The sequence below is a fragment of the Drosophila ananassae genome, chromosome XL, assembly GCF_017639315.1.
Source record: "Drosophila ananassae strain 14024-0371.13 chromosome XL, ASM1763931v2, whole genome shotgun sequence".
Taxonomy (NCBI): domain Eukaryota; kingdom Metazoa; phylum Arthropoda; class Insecta; order Diptera; family Drosophilidae; genus Drosophila; species Drosophila ananassae.
In genome coordinates this window covers 1952627-1974812 of record NC_057931.1, presented here as the reverse complement: position 1 = coordinate 1974812, position 22186 = coordinate 1952627, and the positions used below count along the sequence as shown (strand labels likewise).

Here is a 22186-nt window from a genome sequence, read left to right as displayed (position 1 = left end):
CGTAGTCGCCGAATGAAAACGAAATTGAAAACGAAAACGAAAGACTCAAGACACAAACTTGTCGCACAAGCACCACAGCCGTTTGCAAACTTACATAAAGCAAGTGCCAGAAGATACAATACGAGAGCCCCCCAATAGCCTTCCCTCCCGAAAAAAGGCTGAAAAACAAGTGGAAAACCAGTCATGAAGTGGCCAGCCAGGAGTTTTGTGCAATTACTTAAATATTTTTCCTTTCTGCAGGCGCGAGTTGCTTTTGTCCTATTTTGGTTTCTTATTTTGGCAGCCGCTTGCGTAAATTATACTTTCGCGATCAGACACACAATATTTTTATGAATTTTTCGACGGGGCACTCGAATTTGGTGTTGCACTTTTCTGTATTCGATTTGCATAGGCTCCGGCTTGTGTTTATGGCCCGGCAGGTGAACGCTCTATTTAAGCCACTTTAATGCCAAATGGTTCGCGCCCAAAAGTGCTCCAAAAAGCAGAGTTTAATTGCCAACTCAATTGTTTTTGGCGGCGCGTCTTCCTCGACTTTTTATGTGGCCTATAATTTCGTATTATTTTTGTGCTTTGTGGCCTTTTGTTTACGGATCTGTTAGCCGTTGCTTTTGGCCATTAAGCATTTGCAATGCAACCGTTACACACGCCTTTTACATTTTCCAAGCGGTATGAATATTTCTATGTGGCTCTGCCATCCCAGGGATACCAGCTGCCAGCTACCAGCTACCAGCCACCAGTGCTTACATAAGCACGCCATTAGTTTTAAAACTGAATAAAAAATAAAATAATGAAAACGAGCCAACATCGCAACATGGCCAAATTGGAAAAAAGATTCTCCAGTCACGTCGCCAGCCAAGTGCCAAAAAGACAAACAAACAATACGCATTTTTCAATCCCCCTCAAGGCAACAACATTGAATTCTTCTCTTTATTTTTGTTAGTTCTTTTATATGTGGTTTCAATTAACATAAGCATTACAACAACAGTCACATCGACTGCGAAGAACAAGTTTTTGAAACTTTACTTTCGATTGTGTGTTCAGAATCGCTAAGGTCCCCAGCTCGAATTTTATAATTTTGAACGGAACGTGTTGGGGGTTGTAGGCCTTCTTGGCCGTGTTTGGCCCAATTACCTGGCTTAAATTAAATTATTCTGGGCGACGTTTTCTCTAATTTATTTCCGTTAAGTCCCCAAGATGAGCACCTGGAATCACTTTCAATTATTTTCGCCCATCATGACGTCAGCAAATGCTTCAAATTGAAATTGAATGGCAGATTGAAGATGCTGCGCGGCGATTCGAAAGCGCCTTGTTGTTGCCACCGATGGAGGCTACTCTGTAGCGACTCTGGCGGCTGCTGCGCTTGCTGCACGCTCGTTTACGTTTCTTGTCGGCACTTCTTTAAACGCAGATTTACGCGAACAGGTTGTAAGGCAACAACACCGCCGCTGGCATACCAAAAATGTAAAGCTCCGCTCTGCCAGCCAGCTTTTTTTTGGGCAGCGCGGCTGGCAGCGCCAACGACGGCCAGCATTGCAGGCCCCAACCGCAGCAGCAGCAGCAGCAGCAACAGCAGCAGCAACAGCAGCGGCAGCAGCAGCAGCAACTGTTAGTTGTGTTCGAACGCGCTTTGGAGCAACACGTGCTGCTCTCGACGCCCCCACCGCTCACAAACGGTAGCTCGTGTGCTGCTATCCGACAATACTATCCGATCTTCGATTATTTTCCAAGCCCCTCACGTGGTTCGGCGGTGATCTCTTTTTTGTATCTGTGTGTTCAAGTGAAATGGAATTTGGTGAATTTTAATTGCACGCAGCAAGCTGCCGGCAACAGCAACAGCAAGAGCAACAGTGGCTACATTTCATTCAACTCCAGATAGAGCAACAACAGCACCAGCAACATCGGCATCATTCGGAGAAAATAGCTGATAAATAGACAATAACATAAAACAAAGGCCGGGGACGCCGCTTCAATTACGGTGAGTTTGCACCTCGGCATGGGAGAAAGAGAAAAGCCGGAGAAAGAGTTCGAGTGGGGGGGCAAATGACACTATTAGGAGCACGTGCAACCTCAAGCTTGCAACCTCAAGAGGACAATGGTGGATTGGAGATGTTTAGGATGGTTATGATATCATAGTTTAGAAGAACAATAAGCATATTCACTTAACTTTAAATGGCGGAATGAAAACAGGCTGGCCCACCGTTGAAATAACAAAAAAATACGCTGCTCCTTCAACTCCAATTATAATCTCTGCCAGAAGTGACTCATAGAACTCCCCAGACCGATCGACTCCCATAGCCTCTCACAATTCCCACTGAAATGGGACCATTCGGTTTCTGTGCAATTGTTTTGTGCCGCTTTTTTCAACTTTGAACAAGAAAACAATTACACTCGCCTCAAATCCATATAAATAAACGGATAGACGGAATTCGGACGTGGAGGTTAGGCAGATAAAAAAATGGTCAAAAAATGGAAAGTCTTTATAAGCAATTTTTACAAGATCGTTGGCTGCCGTTTAGCGCACAAAAAATTGACAACCACAACGAGCGGAAATTTGTTGGGTTTTTAACGACTTTGCCCTGAGTCTTGAAGCACTTAATGTTCGGCGAAGTCCACGGGTCAACTCTGCCATTAGAATGCCTCAGTTTGGGGGAAAACAAAGTGCCCCAACTGGGGATTACGTAAACCAAATACAAGAAATGTCTGCCGCGGCTATATAATTAAGTTCCACCTTGAAAATAGAAGAATTTTTGACAATGCAAGGCAGGCTTGGAGGTGGGGCTGGGAGCTCCGAGCTAGTTACCCCTCAGGTGGCAAGCCAATCATATTCATTTCAATTTCCTGATGTGCGGACGCCTCCAGTTGCATAATTGGACGCCCTCGGCACGCGTACCTGTGCGATAATTGCAGGAAATGCAGGTACACACCTCGCACCAAATATCGTTGCATGCGGGGAAAGTTTTCCTTGAAGTGCGCATAATGTAAATAATAATAAATGCGAGGCGAAGACAAGAAAACTGCAAAGGGGCCAAAAAGCCGCAGCAAAGCCGCAGCAGTGCTGTGCTGCCCACTGGCTAATTGAAAGTGAAAGGGGGAACCAACCAGACCTGGGGCTTGAGGACCTGGCACTTGGCACCTGGCACCTGGCACTGGGACGGCGCAGGGAGCAGGCATGTTAGAGATAAGATACCCGGCTCCCGAGGTGTAGGTGGCTCTACGGGTACCGGGTATGGTGTAGTCTACCAACTCGCTTGCAAAAATGGCCAAATTTGATTCGAGTTTCTGATCAAATCCCTGCCGACTTAACGACCAAACCGCAAATTCGTTTCCCTCGCAAAGAGTGTTCCGTTTTTGAATTTATTTCGCTTCGACTCTTTTTGATTGCCCGGCCAGATTTGAACGTTCGAATGGCAATGTTTTCTGGCTTTTTGTTCGCTTTGCCGTGTCTATTTCATAAGATCGGGGCATAAATTGGCCAGTTAGCCCCTGCCCGGTTGCCACAGCTTGGCTCTCAGCCGCGTGCACTGCAAGCGGTTCGACTTTGGTTCGTGGCAAGTGCGTAAGGCAATTTCCAGTGCCACTGCCTCGCCACCTCCCTCTGGTTACTTGCCAGCGTGCAATTATTTTCATATGAAGTCATTTCAAATGCTAATTCCAGCGACAACAGCCGCGCCAAACGGCGACGACCTTGCCTTGCCTCGCCTTGCCTTGCTTGCCGCCTTAATTGTAGCACGATCGGGAGGGAGTCTGGGGGCTGTGAGAGTGCCGATACTCAGCGGCGAGTGCGTGCAACGACTGTTGTTCAAACTAGATTAGGCAGCACACACATGGCTATATATTATATATCTCGCATACACCCGATCAGACACAGGTTTGCCAACACATGCAGGCCGCTGGCTGCCATTGCACTTGCCTGAGATAATAAACAATCGGCATCGGCATCGGCGGAAAATGGCTCTAAATATTTACCAACTAGGGTCAATCACTTGTACGATGTGGTTTCCACACCACCAGAGCGACCAGAGGGACCGGTCAGGTGGATACTTTAATTAATAAATGCCACAGACTCGATCATCGGCGGGGATTGGACACAGACTTTCGGTTTCCTCTAACAAAAAACTGTAATGACCACGAGGGCTGAATTTTGATTAATAATTTTGATCCGAAAGAGCCATCGAAGCCACTGCGCAATTAGAAGACGGATTTCTGATTATATGCGGAATATTTTTCACTTAAACCTTAATCAACAACAATAATAATGAGGCAGGCAGACAATTAATTGTCATTGGCGGCCCTGCCCATCACCAGGCCTTGCTGGGGCTCCCAAAATAGACGCCGGATCGATGCGAAGGGGCAGAGGTAGGGGCAGCTCCCATTGGCCAAAATGAACAGGCGGGTATTAAATTCCATAGGAAAACAAACAACAGAGGCAACAAAGAGCTGCGCAAGTACTCTGCAGGCTGACCACAATTTTGAAGGCTGCACAGACTCTTAACCCACTGTTGGCCAACATCCGAGGCGAGATGAGAAGCCCGAGCACAAAGACATCGCTCTCAGACGGAGGTGAACAATGCAAAATTGTCACTTGGCCGGAGAGACTCGTACCCGTAATCGTGTGACTTAAATACTTTGACATTTCAACCTCTGTCGGTCTGCATTAGGAATGCAGCTCATGTACGATATGTTGTCGGCACACATAATAAACACACACGTGCAGCTTGCAGCTCGCAGCTCGCAGCTTTGCAACTTGCCACCGTCATGATCATCATAATTATTCTCATTCCAATTTATTTTTCTGTCCAAATGCCTGCATAAAATTAACTCCAGGCCATGGCTTGGCTGTCTATGATATAGACATGCCATTGAGATTTTAGGTGTGGGTACAGGGCGGTCTCTGGCTGGAAGACCTCAAGCTGAGCCTCGGACCAGCATTCCAGAATCCGCAGAATCGATTAGTTAGCATAATGTATATTTTATTCGCTTTTCCCGGCCCAGTCGCAGCCAAGTAGGGCCCTCGAAACGAAAGACTTAGGAAACGAACTTGCCGTTTTGTTGCCGCTCTTATTGGCAAATGGAGTGGCACTCGGCCAAAGAGTTGTCAAGCGAATTGGTCACACCCCCGGGGCATTCCAGAGCCACCCAGCCGCCCCCGTCCGTTAGGAGGTGCACTTGCTCTACTTGCCTCCGCAGGCACCCTAATGACGGTATTCTCGGCAATTGTGTTCTTAACTGGCTCTGTCTTGCTCAGCTGCCTGGGATGATGATGATGCAACATTAGCCGCTACATCGGGCCAACTCAAGTGTTGCAAGTGCCAGTGGCTGCCTGTTATTGTTGTTATTGTTATTGTTATTGTTGCAGTGTCACATTTCACAGTTATTTGTTGGTGTTGTTGCACGTGCTCTTTTGATATTTTAATTTACTTTTGCCGCCCGTCTGTCACGGCAGGCGGTGTCTTAATTACCTCAGACGACGTCAACATGCATCACAGCTAATCATATAATATCAGCGGTGCACTGAGCAAAATCGGGGGCTGGTCTTCCCCCCAGAACCGTTTAGTTGTCTTGTTTCTGCAACTGCAACAGCTGCGTGGGTAGCGGGAAGGCCCAGCATGCCACTTGAACCGCCAGTACAACCGCATCTCGTGTCCCAGCTTTGTCTATAGTCGTCAGTAAGTTAGTCAGTCATTCAGTTAGGCAGTCACTCAGTCTGCCACTCAATCAGTCAGTCAATGCTGTGGGAATTTTCACATACATCTGTGGACTTTGTTGTTCGTTTTTGGTTTATGCAGGTGTCTTTTCGAACGGATGATGCAATTAGTGGGCCACTTTGTGGGCCGGATTCTGTGGCAGAGCTCCCTTCCCGATTTTCGAATCAGGTGACAAATTGCCGGAGCATTTTCCACGATTGTGCAATCGGAAAACACGAAAAATCAGCTGCAGCTGCTGCCTCAAGTGCCTGCCACCGTAACCGCCACCGCCACCGCCACTTTCCGCTTGCCACTTGATGTGGGCTTACAGCTCCCACTAGCACGGCGCGGAAAACGAGCCGGAATCTAGCCTTCTAGCCGAGTGGCTGTTTGCCTAAATGCATAAAATTGAAGCCAACGCTCATGAGTGGCTCCAAACATTCCCCGACTCCGCTCGAAACGATTTCGGCCAGGTTTCAGTTTCAATAACCGATTTGCCACGAATAATTAGCAAATCCCATGGATTGCCTCAGCGATCAGGCAAGGCACACTCGAGAAACTGTTGGGTTTCGAAAACAAACATTTTTTCGGCTCGGAAAACCAAAAGAGGCGGCTATAAAATGAGGAAATCCTCCTTCCAAGCAGCCCCTATTAAAAAATAGTTGGGCAAAAATTGGTCTACGCCAATCAATTGGCCTCCAAAATTATGGCCGGCATGGGACGCCAGCAAGTGAAAGTGTCGAGTCGCACACACGCAGCTCCGGCGTTACACGTATCTACTGTATCTGTACGTTATAGTGTGCAGGTGAGGCAGAGCTGACCGCCGAGATTGCTGCCAAACCGGTGCAATTTTACTTTCAGGAAAACCTATCGACAGGCCTCTTCCTCCCGAATCCATTTCCATCCGACCCGAGCTGTAATTAAGTGCTTCGTTGAGGGATTTAAATTATACCTAATCCGAAAGGTATCACTCCGAGGTTGCTGCTTCGCATTCCGACTGGGGCTTGCCCTTTAATTTTTGCCAAAAACAGTAAACTCCGTTTAGGAAACCTGTTATTGAATGGTTTCTGTGTTGGCCGCAAATGTTTCTTTTGTGTTTGCTTTTCCCCGGCTCTCGAGTTTTCTTTCAGCGCCAGTGCGATTTATTGTCTTTGATTTTGAGTTTCACCCAGCGCGCTCCAGGTTGCTGGGCCGCTACGGGTTGAAGGCTCTCCCCGGATATACTCTGAACTCTACTAATCGAAGCTCGGAGGGATCTGCAAAGAATAACTTTTAGTTTGTGGCAAGTGGCTTTCCCCTTCGCGCAAGTTAGCTTTCAGTTGGAGCTGCGGTTTTCTTGGTTTAGCGCTTGGGCGGCTTTCGAGTGCAGCACCAGCTGCATTTTGGCCACAGAGCTGGCCGGCAGAGCAAGCCAAGTGCCTGGATGCCCAAGAAGCCGAATTTCCAAGCTCGAAGGGAGACTCTATTGACAGCTCCGTCGTGGGAAACGCTGATGGGCCTTCGAAACTGGAAACTTGAAATCGAAAATAGAGACTCCATCTCCGGAGCCGGACAGGCGGGGCGTACTTCCCATGCTAATTGAAGAGTGGCGACCGCTCAGTCCCCACTCTCGTACCTGGCCAATTACGCCTTATGGCCGTAAAGGCGACAACAGTGAAAATGAAAATGAAAAGTGCCACAAATGAGCAGCCGGACCTGGTCGGTGTCGGAGATGGAGTAGAAAGCAGGCACCGGCCGAGGCACTGGCAAATGTCAACAGAAAACCAGATAAATGCCACAACAGCCGCAAAAGATTCTCCATCTTTCCCCCCGTCTGGCTTAATAAAACAGTCTCTCTGTGGTGCGGTCAGGAACGTTTTTATTTCAGTCTTGTACAAATTTATGAATAGAGGCATTAAAAATTTATGGAAAACCCTGTCGTCCTGTAGCAGTTGCCTAGCTCTTCCTGAATCCTAACTGCTTTACGACCTAGTACTTGAAATTTAGTTTATCACTGCGTCCTGCCATTTATCCACCTGGGGACGAGGGATGGGCTTAATAAAAAGGATAAACAGAACAAAAATACTCACCATAATATATTCTACCGTATCTACTTATCTATAATTTAGAATCAATCCCCAAATGCTGCTCTGTTACTGGTAGGTTAACACTACTACTATAAGATACTCTTCATAATTTTACAAACTACCCATAAGATCTGGATGAAAGAGCGGCAGATTAGCAGAATAGAAACTGTGTCGAGTTCTTGCTCCACTTGCCTTGTATTTGCTTCCTAGTTCCAACTAGTCTCTCAGTCTTCGCTGAACCCTTCCTCTTTGACTCGCCCTTGGAGCTTCCCTCCTTGCGTTTTCCTGCAGAGCTGCGTTGCTTCTTGGTTTCCGAAGATTGGCGAGCACGAGGCTGCTTCCCTGGCTCCGTTTCGATGTGGGTGTCCAAGGAACGGCCCAGTATGGCTGTCAGGCTCGGCACATCGCGAAAAGTGTCATCGGAAGATTCTCCAAAAAATGTCAAGTCTTTAACGACTGGAGCTACTTCTGCAATCAATAGAAGTAGCTCATGGAGCTCATATAGTTAACTTATCGACTCACCAATTTCAACGGGCTTGCGCTTTACCAACTTCTTGGGCTTCTTGGCGGCGGCCTTTGGCTTCCCGTTGGCACGGGATCGGGCATTCTTCACCACGAGCTTCTTAGTGGCCTTCACCGAGGGCTTGCCCTTCAGCAACTTCTTGGCAGACCCACCACTGGCCTTCTTGACGGCCTTCTTAGGGACACGGGCCTTCTTGGGGGCACGGGCCGGGGAGCTCTCAACCGTCTCAATGGGGGCGACCTCACAGGAGTCGCCGAATCCGCGGAACGCACGAAGGAAAAACATGATTGATCGGCACGAATTTAAAACCAAAAATAATATCTAACTGACGTTCTAACTTTATATTTCCTTAAGATTTCTAACGATTGTTTTAAGACCCGAAGTATATGTTCACTGTTTGGTGTTCAGCTATAGAATGAATAGGAGAAGCGGATGCCGCCGGGTCGTCGAATCGAAATTTTGACAGTTCGATTCCATGGACTACTTTTCCCACAAAAACCCAATGTCATGGACTACTTGTCTCAGAAAAGTTCAGATTTTCAGTCTGAACACCAGCTTTGACTTTTCCACTCGTGCTCGCGAAGAAAGACTTCAAATAAAAGCCAATTTGCCACTTGCGGAAGGCAGTTTTCCGCATCAGATGCCATTTAAGTGGCTTGCCTCTAAGCGGTATCGCGCATACGCCGCGTGGAGCCCCAAGACAATGCCACCTCTGGCCACTCCCCCAGTACTTGCCTTTTTTCCTTTTCAATTTAGGTTTCAAGTTGTTTTTTGCTTTCGATTTCGGCTTGGGCTTCAGTTTCAGCTTCGGTTTCGCATTCTGCTTAATTGCCAGCCAAGTGCGAACCGGTTCGGCTTAAAGAACAATGACAACCGGCCACCAAATGTCAAGGTGGATAATGCCAGCCGTATCTACTCGCTCATATATAGATAATACTCTTATAAAGCTATAGCCGAAAATCAGAGAACGTTGACAAATGTTGAAGGGTATTACGGATGGATTACCGGTGGGGGCAGAATATTTGCCAAGTGGCGGCTATTGTGGCAATTATGGAATGAGTAATTATGGCTTGCAGGTAATAAAAAGATCAATCAACAGATCAGTGGCAGGGACGAAAGGCAGGGCGATAAACGAACAGATTTCGAAAGTGTGAGCCAAACAAAAGACTTCAGCAAAAAACTCGAAACTATGTGGCCGGGGGCAATTGGCTTTAATTCGCTAATCTGCCCGGCCCGTGGAATTTTATACACTGAAAATAAATCAATCCTCTCCTGTTTGTCTTGCAGCCCCTTGTCCATGATCCAGTGAAACCGGAGCAGGAATCAGCCCAGAACATGACAGAGAACAGCAACCAGCAGCCGGCTAGTGGAGGAGGAGACTTCAACGGCCGCCACTCGGCCTCTCCGGCCAGGACGATCGACTCCCACGACTCCACCACGGGCAGCATGGACACCATCGTAGACCGCAGCCTGAACCGCGAGGAACTGCTCCAGGCGGCCACCACCATCGAGCAGAGCACTAACACCACAAACACGGGATCGGAGAGCCTGACAAACTCGCAGATCGGGATGCTGCAGCGGGACCAGGAGCAGCGCAAGCAGCTGCAGGAGGATCAGGAGCAGGCACGCCAGGATGCCCAGAGTCACATTTATTCCAGTCCAGTGTACGATGAGAAGCCGCCAGCCCTGAAGCTGCTCTCCGCCGCCCTGGACCTCGATGTGGAGGCGGCCAAGGCGAAGAGCCAGGAGGACGAGGCGCAGAAGCCCAAGATCATCTCCCATCAGGAGTTCAAGCAGCAGCTGGAGGAGGCTATGGCCTCCAGGATGCCGGGCAGCCAGGCGACGAAGACCGGCTCCAAGAGCGCCGCCAACACTTTGGACTCCAGAATCAGCCGCAAGCAGCGCTGTCCTCCAGAGTTCATAAAATACAAAGAGGGCAGCGAGGGCAGCTCCTCCTCAATATCCGCCCGGAACAACCGCAAACGGAAGGCCAGCAACGAATGCTGCTCCGCTTTCCCCCTCCAGATCGTCCTGGGCACTTTGCAGCTGGTGTTGGCAGTCTCCCTGGTGGCCCTTGGATCCTTGCTGATTGTCCGGGACGCGGCTCTCTCGATGGCCGGCTGCGGTATCTGGACGGGATTGATAGCCGCTGTCACCGGGTCCCTGGGCGTAGTCAGCATGCGAAAGACTCAGACCGCCTTCCTGGCTCTCAGCTTGGTGTGCATCGCCAGCAGTACCTTGGCCCTGGCCATTTCCGGAGTGGGTCTCTCCCGGGATCTCAACCGAATGGCGGAGCAGAAAGGAGAACAGGTAAGCCCATTTTTAAGTAGTATACAGGAACTATTTCATAAATATTTTCAAAAAAGATTTAGGTTCCCCTTTAAATCGGGTTCATCATTTTCCAAAATGTAGCCCTTCCAAGTTTCACTCCCCACGCAGATGCCCACTTTTGAAGGGTGGGTGGTGAAGTCCCCTAGAAAAATTTGAAAAAATCGGATCGAAAAATTTGTTTCTAGATTTTGATGCAGATTTACGGAGAATGAATCTAGATATCGTTTGAGGTACTTCGTTTGAGAATCGGATCAAAATTGACTGAGATATGGCCTTCACAAGGGGCCAAAGTAGCACTCCCCACGCAGATGCCCACTTTTGAAGGGAGTCCCCTAGAAAAATTTGAAAAAATTGGATCGAAAAATGTGTTTCTAGATTTTGATGCAGATTTACGGAGAATGATTCTAGAAATCGTTTGAGGTACTCCGTTTGAGAATCGGATCAAAATTGACTGAGATATGGCCTTCACAAGGTGCCAAAGTAGCACTCCCCACGCAGATGCCCACTTTTGAAGGGAGTCCCCTAGAAAAAATCGAAAAAATGGGATCCAAAATTTTGATCCCAGGTTTTGATGCAGATTTGCGGAGAATAAATCTAGAAATCGTTTGAGGTACTTCGTTTGAGAATCGGATCAAAATTGACTGAGATATGGGCTTCGCAAGGGGCCAAAGTAGCACTCCCCACGCAGATGCCCACTTTTGAAGGGAGTCCCCTAGAAAAATTTTGAAAAAATGGGATCGAAAAATTTGTTTCTAGATTTTGATGCAGATTTACGGAGAATGAATCTAGAAATTGTTTGAGGTACTTCGTTTGAGAATCGGATCAAAATTGACTGAGATATGGCCTTCGCAAGGGGCCAAAGTAGCATTCCCCACGCAGATGCCCACTTTTGAAGGGAGTCCCCTAGAAAAATTTGAAAAAATTGGATCGAAAAATGTGTTTCTAGATTTTGATGCAGATTTACGGAGAATGATTCTAGAAATCGTTTGAGGTACTTCGTTTGAGAATCGGATCAAAATTGACTGAGATATGGCCTTCGCAAGGGGCCAAAGTAGCACTCCCCATGCAGATGCCCATTTTTTTCTGAAGTCCCCTAGAAAAAATCGAAAAAATGGGATCCAAAATTTTGACTTCAGGTTGTGACGCAGATTTTCGGAGAATGAATCTAGAAATCGTTTGAGAATCGGGTAAAAATTGTCCGAGATATAGCCAAAAAGTCGTATACTCAAATCAAATTGTTTTAATGTATGTATTATGGCCCAAACTGATGAAAGTTTTTAATGAATATTACATTTGTATCCACAGTTCGACCTGATGAACACCAACAGCGAGGTCTCGGCAGCCTGTGGATTAATTTTTGCCCTTTTCTTGCACTTTGTGGTCAGCATTGTGTCAGTTTATCGATGCGCCCTCCAAATTTGCACAAAGTGAGTAGAACAATTCAAATTATCTAATTAAGTCTACAATAAGTGCGGGGATATGAATCTGGACCTCTCTATAGTCGACAATTCTTAGGCAGAGATCCAATTTAATGGAGCCTGTATATTTGAAGTGAATGTGAATAAAGTGAAAAGAATTTAAATTTTCGATAGACCGCGCTTCGATTACCCGCGAAACTGCTGGCAGCGTTGCCGGACTGTTGCTTCAGACCAAATCTCCGGCAACACCGCCGCGCCTAATAAAAATCGACACACCTGCGCCGCTTGGCCACACTGGATATAAAATAGGAAAAATATTAGATCAACAATTGTATTGTTTAACATGTAAATAATAGTGATAAGAAGACAGCTGTGCGAAAATTAGACTGGCGCGAACCGTTTATAAAAGACAGACCTTGGCAAGAGAAGTGCAGCAAACGGGTCCTAAATTCCAGAAGGGAAGCAACAGCGCAGCAGCAGCGCAGTCGACGCCTACGCGCGCCGCAAAGTAGCAGCGGAAGTAATAAAAAACAGAAAAAAGTGGGTGAAAAGTAAAAAGAGAAAGCGGATACGAGGCAGGAGGAAAGTGCGGAGGCGCAGACGGAGCGGAAGCAGCGGGAGAGCGGAGGGGAACAAGCACAAAAGTCATGCCGCTGGCGGACTCGCAAAAGGATCTCCGCCAGCAGCAGCAAACCCCGCAGCAGCAGCAGCTGAACAGCAACAACAATAATGCAGCCCAGCAGCAGCAGCTGGCGGGGCAGAATCAATCCACAATGGGCTCCATGGGCCTGCAGCTGCGCCAGCGCATGCAGATCACCTCGTCCGGATGCAGCAGCCTGGCGGTCACGCCCATGGAGCACACACCCACCGAGGAGGACGAGGAGAGCGGGAGGGCGGTGACCACGGTGACGTCATCGCAGCGGAGACAGCAACAGGTGCAGCAGTCGGCCCTGCAGGCTGCGCTGGAGCAGCACCACATCTCCCCGGCCACTGGACCGGAGGAGACCCATCTGCAATCGAGCCGAGAGAAGGCGCCGGGCAAGAAACTCTGCCCGCCCCCAGAACTGATGGAGCTCAGTGACTCCGAGTCCGGCGGTGGTCAGGGAGGGGCAGTCGGCGGAGATGTGCTCGAGCTGAACGAGAACGAGTTCGAGCTGAAAGAGGTCATCAAGGAGGGACACGACAAGGCCGATCCTTCGCAGTTCGAGCTGCTCCGGGTGCTGGGAGAAGGCAGCTTTGGGAAGGTGTTCCTGGTCAGGAAAATAATTGGCAAGGATGCCGGGACTCTCTACGCGATGAAGGTCCTCAAGAAGGCCACTCTCAAGGTCAAGGACCGGGTGAGGAGCACCAATGAACGCAAAATCCTAGCCGACGTGGGTCATGCCTTCATCGTGCGCCTGCACTACGCCTTCCAAACGCCGGGAAAGCTCTACCTGATCCTGGACTTCCTGCGCGGCGGCGACCTCTTCACTCGGCTGTCCAAGGAGGTGATGTTCACCGAGGAGGACGTCAAGTTCTATCTGGCGGAACTGGCTCTGGCCCTGAATCACCTGCATGCGCTGGGTATTATCTACAGGGACCTGAAGCCGGAGAACATACTCCTGGACGAGCACGGACACATAGCGCTCACCGACTTCGGTCTCTCCAAGCAGCCCCTGGACGGCTCCAAGACCTACAGCTTTTGCGGGACCGTCGAGTACATGGCGCCGGAGATTGTGAACCGGAAGGGGCACGACTTTGCCGCCGACTGGTGGTCCTTCGGCGTTCTAATGTACGAGATGCTGACGGGCAATCTTCCATTCCACGGACAAACTCGCCAGGAGACCATGAACCAGATTTTAAGGAGTAAGCTCGGCATGCCGGAGAACCTGTCTCCGGAGGCGCAGTCGCTACTGCGGGCGCTGTTCAAGCGGAATCCCCAAAACCGACTTGGAGCCGGAGCCCAGGGCATACTGGACATCAAGGCGCACTGCTTCTTCGCCACCATCGACTGGGTGCGGTTGGAGCGGAAGCAGGTGCGTCCGCCTTTCATACCGGCGGTCAGCCGCGACGATGCCTTCTACTTCGATGTGGAGTATACCTCGAAATCGCCCCGTGATTCGCCCGGCGGTCCCATATCCGCATCCGCACACGAGATCTTCAGGGGCTTCAGCTTCGTGGCCCCAGTTCTGCTCGAAGCCCAGTGCTCGAATGCCGCTTCCAACAGCTGCTCCACCAGCGCCAGTCCGCTGCACATGGCTGCCGCCCCTATTCCCGCCGTGGCGTCCGCCGCTCCTTCTATGGCTTCCCGCAGCTTACCAGGAGTCTTGCCGGGTAACTTCCATGCAGAGTACAATCTGCTCCAAGAGCTGGGCCGTGGCACCTTCTCCGTTTGCCGCCTATGCGAACACCGCGCCTCAAAAAAGCACTACGCCGTCAAGGTGATCGAAAAGGCGGCCGTGGCCGCCGCCTCCACATCCGCCGACTGCTGGGAAGAGGTGGAGATTATGCTGCGGTACGGAAACCACCCGAACATTGTGACGCTGTACTCCGTGTACGAGGACGCGGGCTCTGCCTACCTGGTGATGGAGCTGCTGAAGGGCGGAGAGCTGCTGGATCGCATCCTGGCCGTGGGCCAGATGTGCGAGAGCGAGGCGAGTGCCGTGCTCCGGACCATAGCCTCGGCGGTGGCCTATCTGCACGAGCACGGCGTGGTGCATCGGGATCTGAAGCCCTCGAACATGATCTACGCGAGCATGCGACAAACGCCGGAGACCCTGAAGCTCTGCGATTTGGGTGAGTGGCTTAAGGCTTGGGGGTGACTCCCGCGATTAATACTAAGCGTGACTTTTCAGGCTTCGCCAAGCAGCTCCGGGCGGACAACGGCCTCCTAATGACACCGTGCTACACGGCCAACTTCGTGGCGCCGGAGGTGCTGAAGCGACAGGGCTACGACCTGGCCTGCGACATCTGGTCCCTGGGCGTGCTGCTCTACATAATGCTCTCCGGGAGAACGCCGTTTGCCAGCACTCCAAACGACTCGCCCGATGTGATCCTCAAGCGGATAGGTTCCGGGCACATCGACTTCACCAGCAGCCGATGGGCTCTGGTCAGCACGCCGGCCAAGGATCTGCTGCGCCAGATGCTGCACATCGTGCCGGAGAACCGGCCCACGGCGGCCAATATCCTGGAGCACACGTGGCTGCGCGAACAGTTTGCCAGTGGAGTCCAGCTGACGGAGTACGCTGTGGCGCCCGGATCGCAGCTGTCGATTGGGGCGCAGCAGCAGCAGCAGAGCCACATCTCGATGGCGCTGCGCGGAGCAGTGGACGCCACATTCCGGGCCATCGCCATACCGCAGGCCGCCAACGTGGGACCCGTGGAGCTATCGATGCTGGCCAAGCGGCGGGCCAAGGACCGGGCCCAGCTGCACTCCTAATCGTGGGCCGCAGCATCCTGGTGCCTGAGGCGCCAGGCCAAAAGGCAGCTAATGCGGATGGTTTTCCGAATCTATAGTATTCTAATCCACTGCTGTGTCGCGTTTCCCCGCCGGTTCGTCAAGCCGAACGGAGGCGGAGGCGGTGGCCGAGGCGGAGATGGCAACGGGCACGGACAGGCCCTCGGAAGCGGTTCCCGCCAGCGCTGTCGCAGCGCCAAGCTGCGGGTAGTCTAGGCCTGGCCCGGAACCCGTTCCCGAGGCCGTTCCCGAGTTGTCCGGGGCCTCCAAGTATTTTGACAACCAGTGTTAATTATTTATTTTATACGAAACAAAAACATACCAAGATGCCAAGCCCAGGCGCCAGGTGGGCGAGCTGGCGCGTATTTATATCCTATATATATACACATATATATCGTCTAAAGCTACTATATAGAGCCTGCAGTAGGTCGCGGTGAGAGGACGAGTGCGAGTGCGAGTGCGAGTCGAGCAGGATATGCAGACTCCGCTTTAGAGACACAGAACTAATACCTACCACCTCCACGCACAGTTTCAATGAAGATGAACGCATATTTTTAATTAAACTAATCGTAGATAAATTTTTTCAACATCACCGTGTTATTGTTGTTTAACTAATTGTTTAAAACGAAACAAAAATCCAAAAAAAAATGCATTCTTTGCGAGAAAAGGAAAAGGCAACCAAACATTTTATATTAAAACTAATACAATTTTTATCGCCAATCTATGGAAAAAGACCGTATATTTAAACCTGTAAAACGTAACAAACTAATCGAGATTGTAAAGAAATAATGCGTTTTTGAAGAAATTGAAAACGTAAGCGGCCATCGCAGATTCTTCTTGGAATGTCAATTTAGCACAAAAGCAAACTAATAATATGTACATATGTAGGGTATTGGCTGGCAGTGCGTTTCAAAGGCGTAAGGCGGCCAAGACACTACACCGATAGATGGACACCCCCGTGCCTGTCCGTACACTTTTGAAACGCACTGTTCGGAGCACACAGTTGTGAATAGAAAATTGGTTTCCCACTTCGCGTTCCCCAATGTCTTCCAACTGAAGTTGTATCGTTCGAACGGCCTGCAGTATACACTGTAGCACAATTAGGAAGGCCTACCACGCACATATTGAAGTATCGGGAATAACGTTCAGAAAATAGGATTTTTGAAACCTTAGCCTTGATTCCCGGTTCCGTGTTTCGGACACACTAGACGGAAACTGTCTGTAGTGACTGTCTGTTTTCAGAAAACAAATTCGAAAATTTTTGAAAAATTGTAGGGCTTATGGGTGTATGGGTGGGTGTGACCGAGTGTGTGTATGGGTGGGTGTGTGTGCTGTGCACATGTGTGGGTGTGAGTGTGCGTGTGCTATAAGATAATGCGCTGTGCCACTACTGAACTTACTGCTAAACAAACAATAATTGCATATAATAGTACTATATACACCACATAGAAAATGTTAGTTAAACTTGCAAATTTTTAAAACATGATATAGGAGGAGGAGTGGATGGGGGAGCAGGAGGAGAGGTTGCCTGCGGACAGACAAATATATATATATATATCCGACATTAGCTAGCGAAAGAGTAGTAGGTTACGAGGACACGGGCCACTCACTTAGTCGCCAAAAGTCATATCTGGGGTGGAAGCCAATTGTTTTCGGGATGGGTTTGGCGGCATTTTGTGCTAAGTGAGTGGGTTCCATTAACTAAAAAGGGAAATAATAATGATTAAATAAAGCGACGGTTTGTTGGGAACTAAATGCTGTGCACACACAGAGGTTGGGCTGACAGCGCCGGACGACAGTCCACAAACAGAGAGCGTCTTCTAAGCAACCAAATATTTGAACTCTGATTTCCGAGCATCTCCTCCGGCAGAGTCCGCGCCCGTCGCCCGGACTCGGCGTCGATGAAGCTCCTTACTAACCATAAAGCCGCCAACAGCCCCAGTAACGGATGCTACATACATATATTTTCTTAGTAGATTTTTACAGCTTCCAGAACTATATATGTATATACATAGGGTCAGAGGTCAGAGGACACAGGACGTCGGTGAGGGACGCGATTATTAAACCCCAAAATGGAAACCTTAATAAGAACAATTTGAATGTAATCGAAACCGATTCCAAATTATTGTAAAGTTGATTCACAAAACAGCAAAATAATTGAAAGCAAAAAAATAAATAAAAATTTAAAAGCCCGCCTCTGTCTTCTCATTGTAAACTATCACATTGCCGTAATCTTGCGGCTAATGGCTAATGGCCTTATCTGTGATCCAGTAAGTCCAAAGCAAATGAATCACTCCGCCCGGGCCTAATCGTCCGGCAGATAGCACTATCACCGGGAGCGATAGGCGGCCAACGGGTTGCGAGCACTACTAACTTCACAGGGGATCAGAAGCAGTGACGCATATACATTGGTCTTCAACTTAAGTTAGTTAATTTCAGTTAACAATAGTTGTTTTCACTTTATTTAATTGTTTTTAAGGGGTATTTGCAACTTAAGCTACTTAATAATTTCTGGTTTGTTTTCAGTTTTTATCATAGGGTTTTGATTTGGGTAATTGAAGGGGTTGCTCCTGTCTCGGGCTTTGTTCATCCTCAGTGGTTTAAACACCGTGTGTATGTTAAGGTTTATCGTCTTAAGTCGTTCGCACTACATCCAGCTTGGTTAGGTATTGGTTTGGATCAAAAATAAATATACTTATTCGTAGCAAATTAAGTGGCTTCTGCGCCCTGGCTCCTGCTGTCTGTACATAAGCTAATTATGTAGAAACTCGAATGTCTTGAGTGGAGTGTAAAAATATATAGATGTGCCATCCGCCTCTCCTCCATATCTGTATCTGCATCTGCATCTGCATCTGCATCTGCATCTGTATCTGTGCCACGTGTGTCTGGCGTTGCGGCGAGTCTATCTGCGGCATGCAGACGACCTTCAACTATGCTGTATTGCTGTGTGTCTATATAAATACGTGGCTGACGGCACGGCCTAGTGCTTGCCCTTGCCCTTGCGACCCTTGGCCTGCTGCTGCCGCGGCGTCGTCGCATCCTTGTTCGAATCGTTATCCTTCTCCTGCTCGGCGGCCGGCGCTGCAATACCATGATGTTAGAAATGCCTCATAGAGCTAAGGGTACACTTACGTTCTGAGGATGCGGTGGCAGTGTCCTCTAATTGCACACGTTCCAGCGACGGCGCCAATTCCTCCTCGGGCTCCGGCGCTTTCTCCAGCTTCTGCTCACTCTTCTTGGGCTGCGGCGACGTCTTCGGTGTGGTCTTGGCCACTTCATGGACCACCACCTCGCCCTCCTCCTCCTCCTCGACCACGTGCGCCTCCTCGGTGATGACACCGTTCAGCACATTGACAGCCTCCTGGGCCATGTTGGCCTGCGCCTGGCGACGCTTCGCCTCGAGATCCCGCTTGTAGTTCTGCGTCCACTCCACATGCTCCTTGTAATACTGGCCAACCGGGATCACGATCACGGATATGTCATCGACTGTGGCGGCCGCTTTGCTGTCCGCCAGTCGCCAATGTCCAGAGTCGTTGATTTTCCCGCGAGCTCTGGCCACCAGCTCCTGGGCGACCATCGTGTAGCGATGCTTTTCCGTCGGATACTTTGACAGTGTTTGGAAGACTGTCCTGGCGACGGCATCGTTCTCCGAGACATCCCACAGACCGTCGGTGGCCATCACAAGTACGCCGTAGTCCCCGTCGCGGTTGTCCTCGTCCGGTATGCTCACTACTTGGGTCAGGTCGCGCTGTCGCACATCCGGATGTGGTGTGAGGAACGGTTTGATTTGAATGCCCGTGTTGATAGCGAGAAGTTCATGGTCGCCGAATCCTCGGGTAACCCCCAGGGTGCCCAGGAGCCGGCTCCTCTTTCCCTCACCATTCACCACTGGAATGCGGAGATCGTCGCGGGTCAGCGTCTTGTACGTCCATCCCCGCATGGTGCCCTGCCGGCAGAGGATGCGCTGCCCCATATCCTTTATGTGCGGCCGCTTGGCGTACTCCATGGCCACGTACTGGTTGCCCATGAGATGTGGCTTTAGTCTGGCCACGTTCAGCAGCCGTTCTCGCTCTGTTTCGGGTGTGTGGTCCGCGCTAAACGGCACTGGATAGCAGTTGGCTTCCAGCGGATCAGGTTCTATTCCCGCCTCCGCCTCCTGTTCCTTTAGGTTCCTCTTCACTGTGGCCTTGCGTTGGCAGAGCACAGCCCGAGAGTCTCCAGCGTTCGCCACATACATTTTGCCATCAATAAAGAGCGACACGCAGGCGGTGCATCCGCCGGCGTCCCTATATCGATCACTGTCCTGCGCTATTAGCGAATCCATGTTGAAGAACGCACTCTCCAGCGCTCCGATGATCAGCTCGTCCTTTGTCACCCGTCGCTGGAAGTAAATGGGATGCGGAAAAGTTGGATTCAGCTTCCCGCCTTCGGCACCACCAGCGGGGGATTCCGAATCGCGTGGAAGCAGTAGCTCCAGGCAGTCCACTAGCTTCTCGTGTAGGATGTGATGGAACTGGTGCGAGGCAGCCAAGGCAGCTCCATAGCCGGCATGACCATCGAAGATGCCAAAGTATGTGTATGGGAGGTCCGGATGTTTGTGCTCCGGATCGGAGAGGACTTGCCTGCAAAGATGGCATAACATTATAGCACTGAAAGCTATTGGGATCTCTCATGACTCACCTGCAGAAGGCACCCTGGTCCTCATTCCACTCTGATTTTCCGGAGTTCACGCACTCCGCGTAACCTGTTCCCCAGGGCAGAAGGTTTATGTCCCTGGGCACGATAATGGGCCGCACATTGTGATCCGCCGACGCGCGCAGCTCGTCCGGAGTCAGCAGCTGCAGAAAAGGCGGCCTGGCATACGGAAACTTGTCCGGCATCGGCTGCCCTCCTCCGAATCTAGACCGCCCTCCATGGGAATTGTGGTGCCCTCCGCCAGAACTACCGCTCCGTTCCCCGGTGCCCGGAAGCGGGGGCAGATCCGGCACAATGGCCGAGATAAAGCGCTCCTTGAAGTTGCTAAACATTTTAATACCTTTGTTTAGAGGGAGCTAGCCCCCTCCCTTTCGCACTAGCTTATCCTTATCCTATCGACGGGCGCCTTCTCGCTCCCACTCCCACTGACGTGGCGAGCTGGTGTTTTGCTTGTATCTTCCGCTGTTTCGTCTCCTCCGTGATTTCGATCGATTTCCGGCAGATACGCCGTGGGGCTGGTTACCAGAGGCCTGGGGCTTTGCGATCGGATTGCCCAATGATGCAATGGTTGGCCCGAGCACGCAGATTTCGCTGTTTTGCCTGTTTGCTGAAGGGGGGTGTCGAAAATATATATTCATATCGAAATATCAATATTTTTCCCCAAAACAGATATATCGGCAAAATATCGCTGTATTTTCTGGTATTTTCTGCTTGGTCACACTGATCTCCCACACACACACAAATGCATTTTATATCGATATATCGATATTTTCTTGGAAAGTACCATTATTCGATGAACTGCTTGAAAAAATACTAGTGGCTGGGCGGGAAACTTAAATTTAAAAAAAGAGCGCCTTAAACTCGAGCTAATGATTTTCTTTATTTTTATTTAAAGATCGGAGCACAGCGAGCTTCGGGACGTCATTATTAAGTCAAATTCCTCCGGAATACCCTTGGACCAGCAGAAAGTAGATCAATACATCAAGGCAGTGTCCCTGAACGGAAGCGAAAAGGTACGATATTAATTTTAAATAGCCATGGATTACGTTTCACGAAGCTTTTTATCTGACAAAAAGATAAACTCTGAAAAGTTGGCCGCCATGTGGATGTACGCCACCCAAATGGGCAACTACCCACCGTCTTCGGTTCGCAAACTGACGCCTCCCTCTCGACCAATCATGCTGATTCCCTCGACAGCTGGCAGCGGGGTAAGTGAATCTTCAATCTCCCAGTAGACAATCCTTTCAATCTGCAATCTCCTGCTCTTTCAGATGGCGCCGCCGCCGCCCACGCGTCTGCCACCTCCACCTCCCGGCACCGGAGCGGGATTATTGTTACCGGTTCCTCCACTGCCTCCGCAATACCGCGGAATGACTCTTCCCGCCTACATGCGTCCACCTCCCATCCCCGGCTCGGTTCTGTACGCCCATCCCGCCAGCCTAAGCGGCACGTATCGCACCCACAAAAGCACCAAGTCGGCGGAGATCAACGGACAAAGACGGCGCCGACGGGCTGGAAAGTCAGATGCCAATCGTCGCCAGCGTCGCAAGTCGGAGGCTGATGTCCTAGACGGAGCACCCAACTTCCAGTACACAGGGCTAGACCGCGCTATAGCCGATAGCTTTCTTGCCCGACAAGAGCAATCGCAGGCGGGCAGTCACATCGACTACTCGTCCTCCGCATCGTCGGACTTGTACGGCGGCCAGCAGCGCGCCTCCTCCAAAACGAAGATTGTCTGTCGGGATGTCGTCATGTAGAAGGCCCCGAGAAAGCGTGACGACCGGAGTCACAACCTTAATTTTGTACATAACTTTCCACTGGCCAGAACCCTGGCTGCACACAAAGAAAATATTCTTTTTTTAGATCTATCTCTAACTCTGTCTCTGATCCCTATCCATATGCGTATTAACGTTAAGTCAGTTATCAATATGAATCGAAAATGTTATATTAAATATATATATGTATGTGTATATGCTATACATTCAAAGGAAATGTTCATTCTTTGCAAGTTGGGACCCAAAAAAAATACCGTA

The 22186-nt window shown here is 49.9% G+C and overlaps 4 protein-coding genes across 4 annotated transcripts; 2 read left to right on the top strand and 2 right to left on the bottom strand.

Moving 5' to 3' along the window:
* The first annotated feature begins 1547 nt into the window (after positions 1-1547).
* Positions 1548-22140, top strand: LOC6503694. Its single transcript, XM_014905551.3, has 6 exons — positions 1548-1975; positions 9561-10583; positions 11910-12031; positions 21049-21166; positions 21230-21361; positions 21425-22140. Exons 2-6 carry the CDS (start codon positions 9609-9611, stop codon positions 21908-21910), a joined length of 1833 nt encoding a protein of 610 aa, XP_014761037.1. The 5' UTR covers positions 1548-1975; positions 9561-9608; the 3' UTR covers positions 21911-22140.
* On the bottom strand, positions 7633-8702 carry LOC6503954. The gene is made up of 4 exons (XM_001963875.4): positions 8273-8702; positions 7943-8218; positions 7754-7881; positions 7633-7699 (listed from the first exon to the last, which is right to left on the bottom strand). The coding sequence occupies exons 1-3, from the start codon at positions 8556-8558 to the stop codon at positions 7862-7864; spliced, it is 582 nt and encodes a 193-aa protein (XP_001963911.2). The 5' UTR covers positions 8559-8702; the 3' UTR covers positions 7633-7699; positions 7754-7861.
* Positions 12263-17650, top strand: LOC26514261 (ribosomal protein S6 kinase 2 beta). The gene is made up of 2 exons (XM_014905728.3): positions 12263-14797; positions 14857-17650. Exons 1-2 carry the CDS (start codon positions 12670-12672, stop codon positions 15438-15440), a joined length of 2712 nt encoding a protein of 903 aa, XP_014761214.1. The 5' UTR covers positions 12263-12669; the 3' UTR covers positions 15441-17650.
* LOC6503953 (protein phosphatase 1H) lies at positions 17892-20824 on the bottom strand. Its single transcript, XM_001963873.4, has 3 exons — positions 20139-20824; positions 18591-20080; positions 17892-18539 (listed from the first exon to the last, which is right to left on the bottom strand). The coding sequence occupies exons 1-3, from the start codon at positions 20483-20485 to the stop codon at positions 18439-18441; spliced, it is 1938 nt and encodes a 645-aa protein (XP_001963909.1). The 5' UTR covers positions 20486-20824; the 3' UTR covers positions 17892-18438.
* Positions 22141-22186: the final 46 nt, after the last annotated feature.